The sequence below is a fragment of the Cladosporium halotolerans genome (genome assembly GCF_011745625.1).
Source record: "Cladosporium halotolerans strain TM138-S3 chromosome Unknown Sca19, whole genome shotgun sequence".
NCBI classification, from domain to species: Eukaryota; Fungi; Ascomycota; class Dothideomycetes; order Cladosporiales; family Cladosporiaceae; genus Cladosporium; species Cladosporium halotolerans.
In genome coordinates, this window is record NW_027191470.1 from 206,626 (window position 1) to 219,890 (window position 13,265).

At 57.7% G+C, this 13,265-nt stretch overlaps 6 protein-coding genes across 6 annotated transcripts; 3 read left to right on the top strand and 3 right to left on the bottom strand.

The window, feature by feature from the left end:
• Nucleotides 1-638: 638 nt before the first annotated feature.
• WHR41_05657 (uncharacterized protein) lies at nucleotides 639-2,285 on the top strand (the record flags this gene model as incomplete). Its single annotated transcript, XM_069374262.1, has 1 exon — nucleotides 639-2,285. The coding sequence occupies one exon, from the start codon at nucleotides 639-641 to the stop codon at nucleotides 2,283-2,285; it is 1,647 nt and encodes a 548-aa protein (XP_069228534.1).
• Nucleotides 2,286-2,684: 399 nt separating this feature from the next.
• Nucleotides 2,685-3,743, bottom strand: WHR41_05658 (uncharacterized protein; the record flags this gene model as incomplete). The annotated part of the gene is made up of 1 exon (XM_069374263.1): nucleotides 2,685-3,743. One exon carries the CDS (start codon nucleotides 3,741-3,743, stop codon nucleotides 2,685-2,687), a length of 1,059 nt encoding a protein of 352 aa, XP_069228539.1.
• A 256-nt stretch (nucleotides 3,744-3,999) lies between these two features.
• Nucleotides 4,000-6,555, bottom strand: WHR41_05659 (uncharacterized protein). Its single transcript, XM_069374264.1, has 2 exons — nucleotides 5,660-6,555; nucleotides 4,000-5,605 (listed from the first exon to the last, which is right to left on the bottom strand). Exons 1-2 carry the CDS (start codon nucleotides 6,335-6,337, stop codon nucleotides 4,193-4,195), a joined length of 2,091 nt encoding a protein of 696 aa, XP_069228540.1. The 5' UTR covers nucleotides 6,338-6,555; the 3' UTR covers nucleotides 4,000-4,192.
• A 119-nt stretch (nucleotides 6,556-6,674) lies between these two features.
• WHR41_05660 (mitochondrial 37S ribosomal protein uS4m) lies at nucleotides 6,675-8,416 on the top strand. The gene is made up of 3 exons (XM_069374265.1): nucleotides 6,675-6,762; nucleotides 6,826-7,299; nucleotides 7,350-8,416. Exons 1-3 carry the CDS (start codon nucleotides 6,730-6,732, stop codon nucleotides 8,226-8,228), a joined length of 1,386 nt encoding a protein of 461 aa, XP_069228635.1. The 5' UTR covers nucleotides 6,675-6,729; the 3' UTR covers nucleotides 8,229-8,416.
• A 63-nt stretch (nucleotides 8,417-8,479) lies between these two features.
• Nucleotides 8,480-11,082, bottom strand: WHR41_05661 (uncharacterized protein). The gene is made up of 2 exons (XM_069374266.1): nucleotides 10,584-11,082; nucleotides 8,480-10,534 (listed from the first exon to the last, which is right to left on the bottom strand). Exons 1-2 carry the CDS (start codon nucleotides 10,953-10,955, stop codon nucleotides 8,810-8,812), a joined length of 2,097 nt encoding a protein of 698 aa, XP_069228634.1. The 5' UTR covers nucleotides 10,956-11,082; the 3' UTR covers nucleotides 8,480-8,809.
• A 152-nt stretch (nucleotides 11,083-11,234) lies between these two features.
• Nucleotides 11,235-13,031, top strand: WHR41_05662 (uncharacterized protein). Its single transcript, XM_069374267.1, has 2 exons — nucleotides 11,235-11,589; nucleotides 11,651-13,031. Exons 1-2 carry the CDS (start codon nucleotides 11,311-11,313, stop codon nucleotides 12,977-12,979), a joined length of 1,608 nt encoding a protein of 535 aa, XP_069228637.1. The 5' UTR covers nucleotides 11,235-11,310; the 3' UTR covers nucleotides 12,980-13,031.
• The last annotated feature ends 234 nt before the right edge of the window (nucleotides 13,032-13,265 follow it).

The following is a 13,265-nucleotide window of genomic DNA, read 5'->3' on the forward strand; positions in this document are numbered from 1 at the left end:
GATAAATTCGGAGATAAACATGACATCACGTCTACCTAAGTAAAGCGCGTTCAACATCTGCAAAGAACACAGAACATGCAGTCAAGATGACAAGCAGGCTTTGAGTCGTCTCCCGCAGTTCGAGAAATTCCACTGCCGGAGTCAGTCGCGCGATCTGCGAGGAGCTGAACTTGCCGGTCGTGCGCAACATGCGAATGAGATTCTCATTCATTCTGCAACGCAGCTCGAACCCTGCCCAGCCCACGCGGGAGCGCCAGCGTGGAGTCGGCAGAAACAAACTGCGAACTCTGACTTGACGACTCGCAGATGGCGCCATCGATAACTCCGTTGGCTCTGAGCCTTTTTCGGTGGGGATGGGCGGTCGCGGTAGGTGTGGGCCGAGACTCTATCGCTGTCTCGCGTGGCGGACGTTTCTTTCTTGCTGCAGAGTCGATCGCTTGTGACTTCACTCTTCACGTTCGTCGCTAACAATCTCGCGCAATCGTCGCCGCGATTCAACCAAAGCCTGTCCGGACGCCGCTCCGAGATATCGTCAAGCGCATCGCGAGAAACGCCACCGCCTGCTTTAGCCGGACTCCAGTGGCGAACGACGACCGCGCCCACCACCGTGCTGGTCTGCTCGCAGCACCGACACGACCATGTTCGGGCGCAAGCAGCCCGCGGCCGAGAGCGAGGCGTGGCCGGACTCGCCGCAGGCCTACACGCACGATGGCACCAGCAACGACGGGTCGCGCGACGTGATCGACCCAGACAGCGGCGTCAAGCGAGGCCTGAAGAACCGGCACCTGTCCATGATGGCGCTGGCGGGTATCATCGGACCTGGACTACTCGTCGGCGCCGGCGGAGCGCTGCAGAACGGCGGTCCGGCGTCGTTGCTGATCGGGTTCGGCGTGATAGGCATCATCGCGTTCTCCGTGATGCAGAGCCTGGGCGAGATCACGACGCTGTTCCCCGGCGGCGGCAGCTTCATCTCGCTGGGCGAGCGGCTGGTCGACAAGGCGTTCGCGGTCGCCGTGGGCTGGAACTACTTCATCATCTGGGCGGCGGTGCTGGCCAACGAGTACAACGTCACGTCGAGCATCATGGTCTTCTGGAGCGACAAGGTCCCGCTCTGGGGCTACTTCCTGCTCTTCTGGAGCGCCTTCCTGGCCTTCCAGCTCATCGGCGTCGAGGCTTTCGGCGAAGCCGAGTTCTGGCTCGCGCTGGCGAAGCTCCTCGGCCTGACGGCCTTCTTCATCTTCTCCATCGTCTACGCCGCCGGCGGGCTGATCGGGCAGGATGAGCCGCTGGGTTTCCGGTACTGGGACAATCCAGGCGCGTTCAACGGCAACGGCTTCCGCGGCGTGGCGACGGTCTTCGTCTTCTGCTCGACCTTCTACGCGGGCGTCGAGTCCATCGCCGTCGCCGCGACGGAGTGTAAGAACCCCGGCCGCGCCGTGCCCCAGGCCATCAAGCAAGTCTTCTGGCGCATCATCTTCATCTACATGGGCTCCGCGTTCTTCTTCGGCATCACCTGCCCGGCCGACGCCGAAGGCCTCGCCGGCAGCGGCGGCGGACGCGCCCTCCAAAGCCCCATGACGATCGCCATCCAAAACGCTGGCTGGGAGGGCGGCGTGCACCTGATCAACGCCTTCATCCTCGTCACCTGCGTGTCCGCCATCAACAGCTCGATCTACATCGGCTCGCGGACAGTCCTCTACATGGCCAAAACCGGCGGCGCGCCGCGCTTCCTGTCCTACACGAACCGGCGCGGCGTGCCCGTCTACGCGGTGATCCTCACCAACGCCGTCGGCGCAATCAGCATGATGAACAACTCGACCGGCGGCGCCGAAGCGTACCAGTACATCGTCAACCTGTCCGGCATCAGCACCTTCCTGGTCTGGGCGTCGATCTCCTTCATGCACATCCGGTTCCGGCAGGCGTGGGCCTTCAACGCGCGCACCACCTCCCAGCTCCCGTTCAAGTCCATGCTCTACCCCTGGAACGCGTACTTCGGCGTGTGCGCGAACGTCTTCCTGGCCTTCGTGCAGGGGTGGACGACGCTGAGCCCGTTCGACGCGGGCAGTTTTGTGGATGCCTATATCCTGCTGCCACTGTTTCCGATCATTTTCTTCGTCTACAAGTGGGTGAAGAAGACGCGGTTCAAGCGCGTGCGGGAGATCGATGTTGACTCCGGGCGCAGGGTGGATTTGGATAAGGTTGGGGAGGGGGATGAGTTGGATGTTGAGGGCGGGTTGGCGGCGGAGAGGCCGTCGGTTTGGAAGAGGGCTTGGAAGAATTTTTAGATGACTGGAGTGGTGGTTGTTGTTGTTGGCGGGTCGGTGTGACATATGGTTAGATCTAATACATATAGCCTGTTGAGTCAGGCTCTATAGTCAAGATGTCGAAGCGAGACGAGTACCTAGAACTGTTTCTCATCTTCCAGATTTGTTCGTGGAAATCCGAAGGCTGTTTGCTCCTGCATTGCCATCATTAGTGCGAGTCGCTTGATTCTTCTCAGCGCTGCTCTACAGGACTGTAGGTATCATCTTGGCTCTCATGCTCAAACTGCTTCTTGGATCTTGTACACGAAGGTATCTACACGTTTAAAATCTTGTGAGGAAATGCGCTAAATCATGACCATCATCATGTCCCCAGAGTTCCGCAGAACGCCGCAAAGAACACCCACCCACCAACCAACAACCTCACGAGCTCTTGACCTTCTCGGTCAGCTCAGGCACCTTCTCGAACAAATCACCCACCAACCCCACATCCGCAACCTGGAAGATCGGCGCGTCGGCATCCTTGTTGATCGCCGCAATGACCTTGCTATCCTTCATGCCAGCCAAGTGCTGGATGGCGCCTGAAATACCGGCACACAGGTACAGCTGAGGCGCGACGTTCTTGCCCGTCTGGCCGACCTGCAGCGAGTTGTCGGCGAAGCCAGAGTCGACGGCGGCGCGCGAGGCGCCGATGGCAGCGCCCAGGGCGTCCGCGAGCGGCGGGATCACGCGGTCGAACTCCTCCTTGGACTTGAGGCCGCGGCCGCCGGAGACGACGCGCTCGGCGGTCGCGAGCTCGGGCCGGTCGCTCTTGGCCAGGTCCTCGGAGACCCAGGTCGTGGTGCTCTCGGCCTTGGGGTCGACGCCCTCCTCGAGCGCCGCGGAGCCGCCCTCGCTCGTGGTGTTCTGGAACGCGGTGCCGCGGACGGTGATGACCTTTGTGGCGTCGGTGGACTGGACGGTCAGGATGGCGTTGCCGGCGTAGATGGGGCGGATGAAGGTGTCCTCGCCCTCGATGTCGGTGATGTCGGAGATCTGCTGGACGTCGAGCAGGGCGGCGACGCGCGGGAGCAGGTTCTTGCCGAAGGCGCTGTGGCCGGCGATCACATGGGTGTAGCTGCCTTTCTTGATGTTCTCCAGCAGTAGCGGGGCGTAGTTCTCGGGCAGGCCCTTGTCGTAGGAGGCGTTGTCGACGTAGATGACTTTTTCGAGGCCGGGCACTTTGGCGGCTTCGGCGGCGGCGGGCTGGGCGTTGGCACCGGCGAGGAAGCCGTGAATCGAGCCGCCGAGCTTTTGAGCGGCGGTGATGGAGGCCAGAGAGGAGGGGTTCAGTTTGCCGTCGCGCTGTTCGAGGACAGCGAGAGTGGAGGCTAATCGGCGAAGGTAGGCGTCTTGGGAGAGGCGAGAGATCGGGGTGGAGCGCTGCTGGCGGAGGCAGGATTGGGCGCCTCGAAGGAGGCTTGTGCGAAGTGTGGGAGCCATTGCGAAGGATTTCAGTGTGGAAGGAAAGGGAAAGGAAGGTGTTCAGGCGGGCTCTACACAACGCCTCCACGCGCAATGGATTGCATTGTCACAGCGAGCTCGGCGGCTTTGCCTCTAAGCCGAGGTCGCGAGCAAGTTAGCCGGAAAGGTTTTGTGCCTCAGGCAGCATCGGTCTGATGGATCGAGACGTGCGAAGAAGCTCTCATGTGATAATTACTTGGGTGGGGTGGTTCTCGAATCATCTTGTGGCTGCTAATGGATTTTTCACGTCTTGCATTTTGCGAACACTTTGTTGATACAAGGGGACATAGCCCCGTCTCCACTAGAAAGAACAGGTCGCAATTACAGGAACAAAAAGGTAAGATCAAACACACCGCATCGCGTGGGCCCTCGCAGCCTCGAGGTAACGCCGTGAACACCGTTTTCTATTCCTTTGGCCAGCTCCAACCTCAGATCTCGTGTCTCATGAAGCCTTCGCTGTCCTCTCCCAAAGGCTCCACGCCCTCAGCACCCTCTGCACGCTCGACGCCCATCTTCTCCGCCTGAGGCACGTCGATCTTGAGCCCACCGAGCTTGGCCTCGGCCTCGTGCACGCGCCTCCTGAAGGCCAGGCGGTCCAGGAACAGTCGCTGGCGCATGCGCTCGACTTCGCGACGCTCGGCCTGTAGGAGCGCTTCCATCTCAGAGAACTGCTGCATCTTGAGCTCGAGCTTCTGCAACTGCAAGTTGACAGCGGCAGACACCTGGTTCGTAAGTTGACGCTCTGCGTGGCTGGCAAGCGCGGCAGATCGTGCAGCTGTGAGAGAAAGAGCGGTGGTGGGGAGGTCGTGGGACGAAGTTTGGGGTTCGCGGGTAGCCAAGGAGGTCGTGTCGTCCACATCCATGCTCTCATCACGCTCGCCCTTAACTGCAGCGTCGGTGCTAGAGGTGTCTTTCTCCTTAGCAGCGTCTTTCTCGGCACCAGGGGTAGCTTCGCGCTCAATGCGAGACTTGAGAGTACGGCGCATCTCGTCTACGCTGCGGCCAGCAGCCTTAGCGGTGGTGGCGGGGTCGGCAAGGCCAGCGAGGAAGCCCATGACGGACATGACCGGGTTGTCAAGCTGGCTGAAAGGAATGCGTCCGCCGCTGAGGTAGCCGAGATCAGATGCTCCAACGCCACCAGAAGTGCCGTTGGCTGAAGGAGTCTCCTCCAAATACTTGTCTTCGATCTCGAGCTGCAGGAACTTGAGCACGCACTCTTCGCGAGTGCGCGACCCGACGTGGTCTGCCACTGACTCCCAGTTATCGTCGAACATCTCAAGACCCTCCAAGAGCAGGAGAAGCTCGCTGTCTGACCAGGGCTTCTCCTTGTCGCCGAGGCTGCGGTAGCTCTCGTTCTCCATCTTGACATAGTCTGCCGCAGTTGTCGAGCTGGGGAACCGGGCTTCCTGGTAGCAAAGGCTGCACAAGTCATATCTCTGATCTTTGTTGGGTTTGGCGTTGGTGGCGCTGGGCGCAGGGTTCTTCGAGTTGTGGTATCGTACCCGCGTGCAATCCTTGCCACAAGAGTGGCAGAAGTACTGCTTGCCTTCTTTCTTCAAGCCCTCCTCGAGCTCACTGCCCTCAGCTACCTCACCCTCAGCCTTCTTGGGAGTCACATCCTTGCCCTTGTCATCGTAGATATTTCTGCGAACTTCGAGATTAAGATCTGCTTGTCCGGACGAGGATGTGATGCGCTCAGTTCCAGGGTAGGGCTTTCCAGGAGTAATTGTGCTGTTAGGTGCAGGCTGATGCGGCTGCAGGCCGCGAGGTGTATCTGCTGTGATGCGGAAATGGCCAGTGAAAGGCGGGCCAATGTTTGATGGGCGAGTGTCCGGGTCAATCTGAACGAGTTAGCTTGATTGCCTGAATGAATGTCTGATTTTTGGCGATCTTACCTGGTAGTTGATCAATCCCCACTGCTCCAAAAATTGGTGTACGCGCATGATAGCGCACACATCACCTGCCAGGTTCCTTCGGCAAGCGGTGACCGTCAGGTACTCAGCAGGGTTCAGTCGGTAGGTGTTGACCATGAAATCGCGGTAATCCTTGTATACAGCAGGAGTCTTGCTGCGATTGCGGTTGTTGAAGAACTCGGGAAGCGCCTTCTTCTCCAGGTTGTGGATCTGGTGCATGTCGAACCACGCGCTGTACGAAGGCAGAATAATCGCGTGGTTTTGATCGATCAAATGCGCGCGCGCAGACTGCTCAACGGCGCTCTTGTTGACAGCAGCGGGTGTAGCGCTGGTCGCGTCTTGCACGGCAGGAGTGCCGTCCTTGGTGTCTGCCATCTCCTCGTCCTCGGGCTGCGTTTCCTCAGCTGTTTCAGGCTGCGGCGCATTCGGCGCATCGAGCGGGTTGTCGGAGACTGGTGCCTGCTGAGCATCTGATTCTTCCTGTGGCTGCGGCTTCTCATCCTGTTGTGCGGTGGTGTTGTCGGTGTCCTCGGCCATGGACGTGTCGCCCTCCTGCGCTTGCGCGTTCTGCTCCTCGACTTGCGCATTTTCGGCCGCGATCATGTCATCGGAGGCCTGAGCCGGCGCTTGGTGATCCTCGTTGGCGAAGTTGCCCTCCATGATGTATGTTCGCGTGTCGTCTCGACTGATTATATGGTGCACCAGCCTCCCTGTCGCAAACCGCAGCGGTGATTCCAGTCGCGTAGCCGAAAGGGCGTGGGGATAGCTACGCCTGCTCTAGACCTAGCCGCGACAATCAGAAAAGCCAATGTCCGGGGTGGATGATGTTGGTGGGGTTCGGGTGCGGCAGTGGTCAACACTTTGGGCTCGACGTGTCTGGCGTCGCGTTTGGGAAGAGCGGAGCGCAGGAAGTTGCTCGCCGCGTTTCCACCTTGTGGCCTCAGGCCTCCCACGAATCGAACTCCCGCGGCGAACTTTCGCAGGCGATGGGCTTGGGAACATGGGATGCGCAAGAGAGCACGAGGGCAGGTCGTCCATCTCACACCCGCGCCATGCCTCGCAAATACCACGCACTGAAAGTGCCTGTACGTTGATACAAGCTATGCGCCCTCCATACCACTTGAAATCGCTAACAACGAGCCGTACAGAAAGTGCGACAAGATTGGTCGAAGTGGAATCTCTACAACCTTTCACGCATCAAGACCCCCAACGCCTCGAAACTCTCCTTCTTCCAACAAAAATGGGCCGCTAAATCACTCGCTCGCGCCTACCACAATCCATACGTTCGCGAAGGACAATGGACGCGCATGTTCGACCGTCGATTGCCCGCAGTGGTGCCCATGAACTTCCAGTACCTGGCCCGCAATGACGGTAGCGAACAAGCATCAGGACGAGGAATGGGATTGGAAGAAGAGGATGCGCATGAGATGGGGCGATCGGAACCGGGAAGACGAAAGCTAGGTATGGGTATGGCCAAAAAGTCAACGCCTTACATGCATATGGCTTTTTACCCGCTGGAGAGGAGATTGGACACTGCGATATTCAGAGCGATGTTTGCGAGCTCGAGCAAACAGGCGAGGCAGTTTGTTACACACGGCTGGGTCAAGGTCAACGGCAAGAAGGTGGGTTTGCGAGTCCATGATGAAATACGCGTGAGACTAACGGTGCGCAGATGACTTACCCTGGATACCTTCTGAACCCCGGCGACATGTTTTCGGTAGAGCCGGAGAGAGTGCTTTTTGCCACTGGCGTTCAGAAACCTGTGCAGCAGAAGCGCGGCGCGAAGAAGGCGGCGGCTGAAGGCGAGGAAGCTGAGGAAGGTCAAGAGGAGGTTAACGAGGAATCTACGGAGGAACCCAGCGAGCAGACAGAGGTGAAGGGGAGCGATTCAAAGGAGGCTGAGTCGGAGTCAGCACCCAACGAGGCCGACGCCGTGCCCGGACCTGAAGAGGCGCTGAAGGCTCTCAAAAAGCTCAGGAATCGCGCGTCCCATATCATGGAGGGTTCGAAAGCGGAACTGACCGGACGCCGCCGCCAGGAACTGCGCAGCATCTCAAAAACTGTCCGCGCGACAATGACTAGATTCGGCCGCCGAGACAGCAAGGACCCTGAAGGCCAGTCCGTTGAGGAGTTGACCGCGCTCCTCAACGACATTGTCTCGAAGATCCCTAAGGAGCACCTGCCCGCTACTGAGAAGACCTCAAAATCCGAAGAGGGCTCCGCCCCCAAGTCCTCAAACCCTCAGGCCCAGGATCCCGAGCACGAGGACGAGTACAAAGCTGCAAAGGACGCCCAGCTCCTGCACCAGGCTCTGCAGCGAGCACGCGAGAACCCCTACGATCCCTCCAAGCCCTACAGAACTCCCTGGATGCCCAGAAGCTACATGAGCGCTTTCGCGTTCATTCCGCGTTACCTCGAGGTCAACCAGAACATCTGCTCGGCTGTCTACCTACGTCACCCCGTGGCGCGCCCCGGCATCGCCGAGGTCCCCACGCCCCTCAGCGCAGAGACAATGGGTCTGGCTTTCAACTGGTACCTGAGGAGGCGATAGAGGAGTCGTGAGAGAGCGCGGTGTTTGGCGTATGATTCTTCAGGATTATTCCCTGCATAGCTTGCATGGTTCAGGGCGCGGCAAAAGGAGGCGAGGTCGCATACCTTATTTTGTACAACGTTGTCAATGTAACAATAGAGATGAAAATTCGCCCACATCGATTCATCACATTCGGCCCTGCTTTCTCTGCCCATCCTACGTTCCAAAACGTGCGGATCTCGCCACTTAATCATCGGTGTTGGAATATGTGGTTCATGTTGGATTTATGATCGAAATCTTGTTGCTTGACACTACCTACACCTACACCAATGGCGGTCTTCCGCTCTTCATAGTCCAACCATTTCCAATGTCCAAGCCAAAGAAAGAGAGAAAAGAAACCCTGCACAAATTATCTGTCCAAGAACGCCCCCGCTGTGATTTACGTGAAATAGAGAAGAACACCTCGTAAGCCAATACCGCCCTTTTCGTTTTCATGAAACGCCCCGCCATTCCCCTTCGCCATGTTAGCGCCCTCGTGTAGTCGTTGCACGGTCTGTGGTCGCGTGAAGAATCTCTGGTCTGTGTGGTCTAACCTGATCCTCTCACCAGCGTCCGCCAGCCATGCCCTCCTCCGCAGCCTTGCCGCTGACATAACGACGGCGACTGCCGCTCTCAGGCACATACAGCGTTTCGTCCGTGATATCGGCGCCAGTCCTGCTCACCACCCTGCCACCTGCGTACGGCGAGTGCTTCGGCGGCGAAGGCGGCATATCGCCGCGAAGGTTGTAGCGGCCACCGCGGCCATGCGGTGAGGCCTGCGGCTCCTGGGGAATCTGTGCGTAGGCATCGTGGTTGCGGATACCGCGGGTCGCCGACGCGAGGTCGCCATACTGCTTGCCGCGTGGCGTGGCGACGGACTTGAAATCGGAGCTCTCGTAGAAGTCGGGCTTGGACTTCTTCTTGGTGGCGGTGCGGAGGCTGGGCGCGGACTCGGAGTAGACGCTGGAGCCGGCAAAGTGGCTGGACTGTGCGGAGGCGTTGGTGTGCGAGCGGTTGACCGCGGTTTCGTTGAGGGGCTGGCGCTCTTCGTGGCCGACGATGGTGGGGGTGTCGTCGTCGTCGTCGTTGTCTTGAGGGTATTTCTCATAGTTCTGGTAGGTAGTTTCCTGGAAGCTGTCGTGGCGAGGGTGGTGGGGCAGAGCGTTCTCGTCGTTCGGTGGGGTGGGCGGGTTCATGCGAAGGGGCTGCGGCATGAATTGAGCTTGAGCGTCCGAAGGCACAGGAGAGAGAAGGGGTGAGAATTGAGCTCTGCGCTCAGGTTCCGGGGAGGAAACGGGCGAAGGACGCGAGAAGTTGGGAGTACGACGACGGGAAGGCGACGGGGGTGCGACGGCGCCGAGGTCGCCGTCTCTGGGAGCCGCATCGTCGAGCACAAACCAGTTGTCGTTGAGTAAAGCATCCTGTTGCTGTGATTGGGCATGTTCATTGGTCGGTGCGTACTGGTGCTGTTGGTCGCGCATAGAAACGGAAGAGCCTGGACGAGGAGAGTGCGAGCGTCCCTGGCTGGTGTGTGGAGGAACAGCAGGAGCATTTGCCAACGATCCTACGAAGGAGAATGAATCGCAGTCGCGCTTCTCAGGATTTTGGTTTGCGGAATGAGTTGTCTGTGCAAAAGACTTGCGAGACGCAGAGTCGTTTTGAGCTTGTTGATATTGCATATGTTCCTCCATTTGCTGACGCGAGTATCTTGCAGAACGAGGATTGTGCGGAGAGAAGTCCATCTGTTGACCAATTCGACTGTGGCGGAACTCGACAGTCCGGTCGTCGTGGCTGCTCTTGGAAAGGCGTTGGTCGTTCACATTCAGTGTGCTGCCACTCATGTAGCCCGGCTTCTGCATCATCGAGACCGCAGATGCCTCCGAGTTCTTGTACTGATGCTTTCGGCTAGTCAAGTTGTCCTCGAGCGGGTTCATGTCCGGAGGGTAGGTTGCAATTTTGCGGAACAAGAGGGTGAGCCAGATGCCGAGTCCAATGGAAATCAGATGTAGCCCCCCAACAACTGCAGAGATGATGAAGGTTGACAACAGCAAAGGGCCGGTGCTGTCTTCGCCTTGCTTAAAGATATCCGTCCACCGCGTCTCAGATCCAATTGGCGCGGTCCAGTTCTGATGAGCGAACAGAGCCGTGTAGACATAGAACGGTATGAGACCGCCATCCATCACAATCGAGAAGATATGATAGCTTGCACTAGAGCCCGGTGTACGCCGTTTGGCAGGGTAGGCAAGGTGGTAGACGCCATATGAAGATATGATCATATCCCACGCGGGCTACATCTTGTTAGTGTTGGGTACCTTTTCGCCTGCATCATCAACTTACAGGTATCCTCATGATCCAACCTTGCGCGGTCTCTACGTTCCTCACGAAGATTACACAGAGGAGACAACCGACTGCACCCAGCACCTGTGCTATCCTCAACCCGAATTGAACCCATCGAATTGCTGTCACTTTCGTCTTGGTGTTTGTCGGCATTGGCTCACGTGTCGGCTGGGGCGCAACAACCATAAAGCTGTCTGGGTGTTTGTTGAAATCGATCAACGGGCCCTCCTTCTTCGGCTTCGACATGGTGCTCTCTGCAGCGGAGATCCATGATGCTCGTGTTACGGCCTTCGGGTCGAAGTCGGAATATGGGTAGGCGATGTGGCGGCGCGAAGGCGGGTCGTAGAGGTATGGTGCGTCGGCACCGCCCATTTTAACGATCGAATGCAGCGATGCGAAAGAATGTCAACGAAGTATGCAGACAGCAACGAGAGGAATGTAACTGAGATTAAGCTCCCAGAACCTGAGAGGGTCGCGCGGTGGTCTCACTGTATCCATGGCCGGGCCGTGTTTACGTTGTCAAGGGCAACTCCACAGAACCTCCAGTCGTGGAGAAGCGATCGCCCCAATTCGATTAGCCTTCAATGGATCCCGCCCGATATGGGCCGTGGCGCCCGCTTCCGACGCCGCCGAGACGACATGACGCATTGGCATCTGATAAGCCGGCCCAGGAAGCGAGCTTTTGTTTCGCGATCCATCTTCACGCAGCGCCAGTGCACATCGAAGCATGAATTTCCTCCGGCAGACGCCATACGTCTGCAACACCTGCCGCCATGGCCTTTCGCTGCGACGCAGTGGTGTCCAGTATGGCCTCCACCGCTACAGTACCGCGACCTCCCGCCGTCCGATGCGACTGGCCGTCATCGGCTCGGGTCCTGCGGGCTATTACACTGCCTACCGGATCATGAAGAAGATGCCCGAGGCTTATGTCGACATGTATGAGTCGCTACCGGTACCCTATGGCCTCGTACGATTCGGTGTAGCGCCTGATCATCCCGAAGTAAAGGTAGGGTTGACGACTACCTACAACGAACGTGGGTAGGACTGATCGCTCATAGCCCGTCTAGAAAAGCTCCGAAACTCTCGACGATGTCGCCAAATGGCCTAACTTCAACTTTGTTGGAAACGTGTCAATCGGAGACGCGCCAGGCCTGCTCCCTCTTAAAACGATCGCGGAAAACTACGACGGCATGCTGTTTGCATATGGTGCTTCTAGGGATAAAAAGCTTGGAGTACCTGGTGAGGATCTCAATGGTGTCATTTCTGCAAGATCTTTTGTTGGCTGGTACAACGGATTGCCGGAGTATGAACACCTCAACCCCGATCTGCAGTCTGGCGACACTGCAGTGATCATTGGACAGGGCAACGTTGCATTGGATGTTGCACGAGTGTTATTGGCTCCGCTCAGCCTTCTGCGTGAGACGGATATATCAGAGCAGGCCATGGAAGCATTGAGTAAGAGCCGTGTCACAGACGTCAAGGTCATTGGTCGTCGCGGTCCTTTGCAAGCACCCTACACGATCAAAGAGCTGCGAGAGCTACTGCACATGCCCGGCGTTGGATTTGTGCCTCCACCTGAGGGATGGGACGACCTTATTAGAATCAACCGCAAGCAGCTTCCCCGACAACTTAAGCGAATCTCAGAGCTGCTGGAGAAGGGCTCCAAAACACCTATGGACCAGGCTCAGAAGGCATGGCAGCTTGGCTATCTCCGCTCTCCTACGGAATTTCTTTCAACCGATGGCAAGAACCTCAGCGCTGTAGGCTTTGACCGGACGGAGTATGTCGCGGAGCCCGAGTCTGTTCTTCCCAAGGACGAGGGCCCCACCCTGTCTGGACCCCCTGCAGCCATGAACGCCATCCGTGACCTTCGAGTACGAAACACAGGTGCGAAAGCAAAGGTCGATGCTACATTGGCATTCCGCTCGGTTGGGTACAAGAGCGAGCCTCTTGCAGGATTCGATCATCTGGGAATACCGTTTGACCAGAAACTCGGCATCATCCCTAACGACATGCACGGCCGCATCATTTCTCCCGACCAAGGACCTCTTGCTGGTCTGACAGCAGGGCATGTCCCGGGAATGTACTGTGCTGGTTGGGTGAAGCGTGGCCCCACCGGCGTTATTGCAAGCACCATGGACGACGCATTCCACTCCGGCGATATCATTATGCAAGACTGGGTGGACAATGTCAAGTTCAACAATTCCGGCGACACTGAGGCTAAGGGTGGCTGGGAGGTCGTCAAGAAGGAAGTTGAGAAAAGGGGAATTCAAAGTCTCAGCTGGGCGGATTGGGAGAAGATCGATGCCGAAGAGCGGAGGAGGGGCAAAGAGAAGGGCAAGGCTCGTGAGAAAGTCAGAGGCGTCGAGGAGATGCTGAAGATTGTCAACTCGTGAGTTTGTACATAATGTACACATACACGGAATGTACAAATGTTTTCGATGTACACTTGGTCCGCTAGGTTCACAAGGTGGTTCAGATCACAGTAGGGCGGCGAAGGCGGCTTCGAGCTCACACCTGGGCAGCTGTAGACGGCAATTGCCGCCCTGAGAGTGATACGGCATCGTACGATACACGTGTTTAGGCAATGTGCCTTTAGCCTTTTCGCAAACAACCATCTCAAAGGAACAGTCCATCATGATTGGATCCCATTAGTTTACTGCAATGTTGTTTCATGAAGCG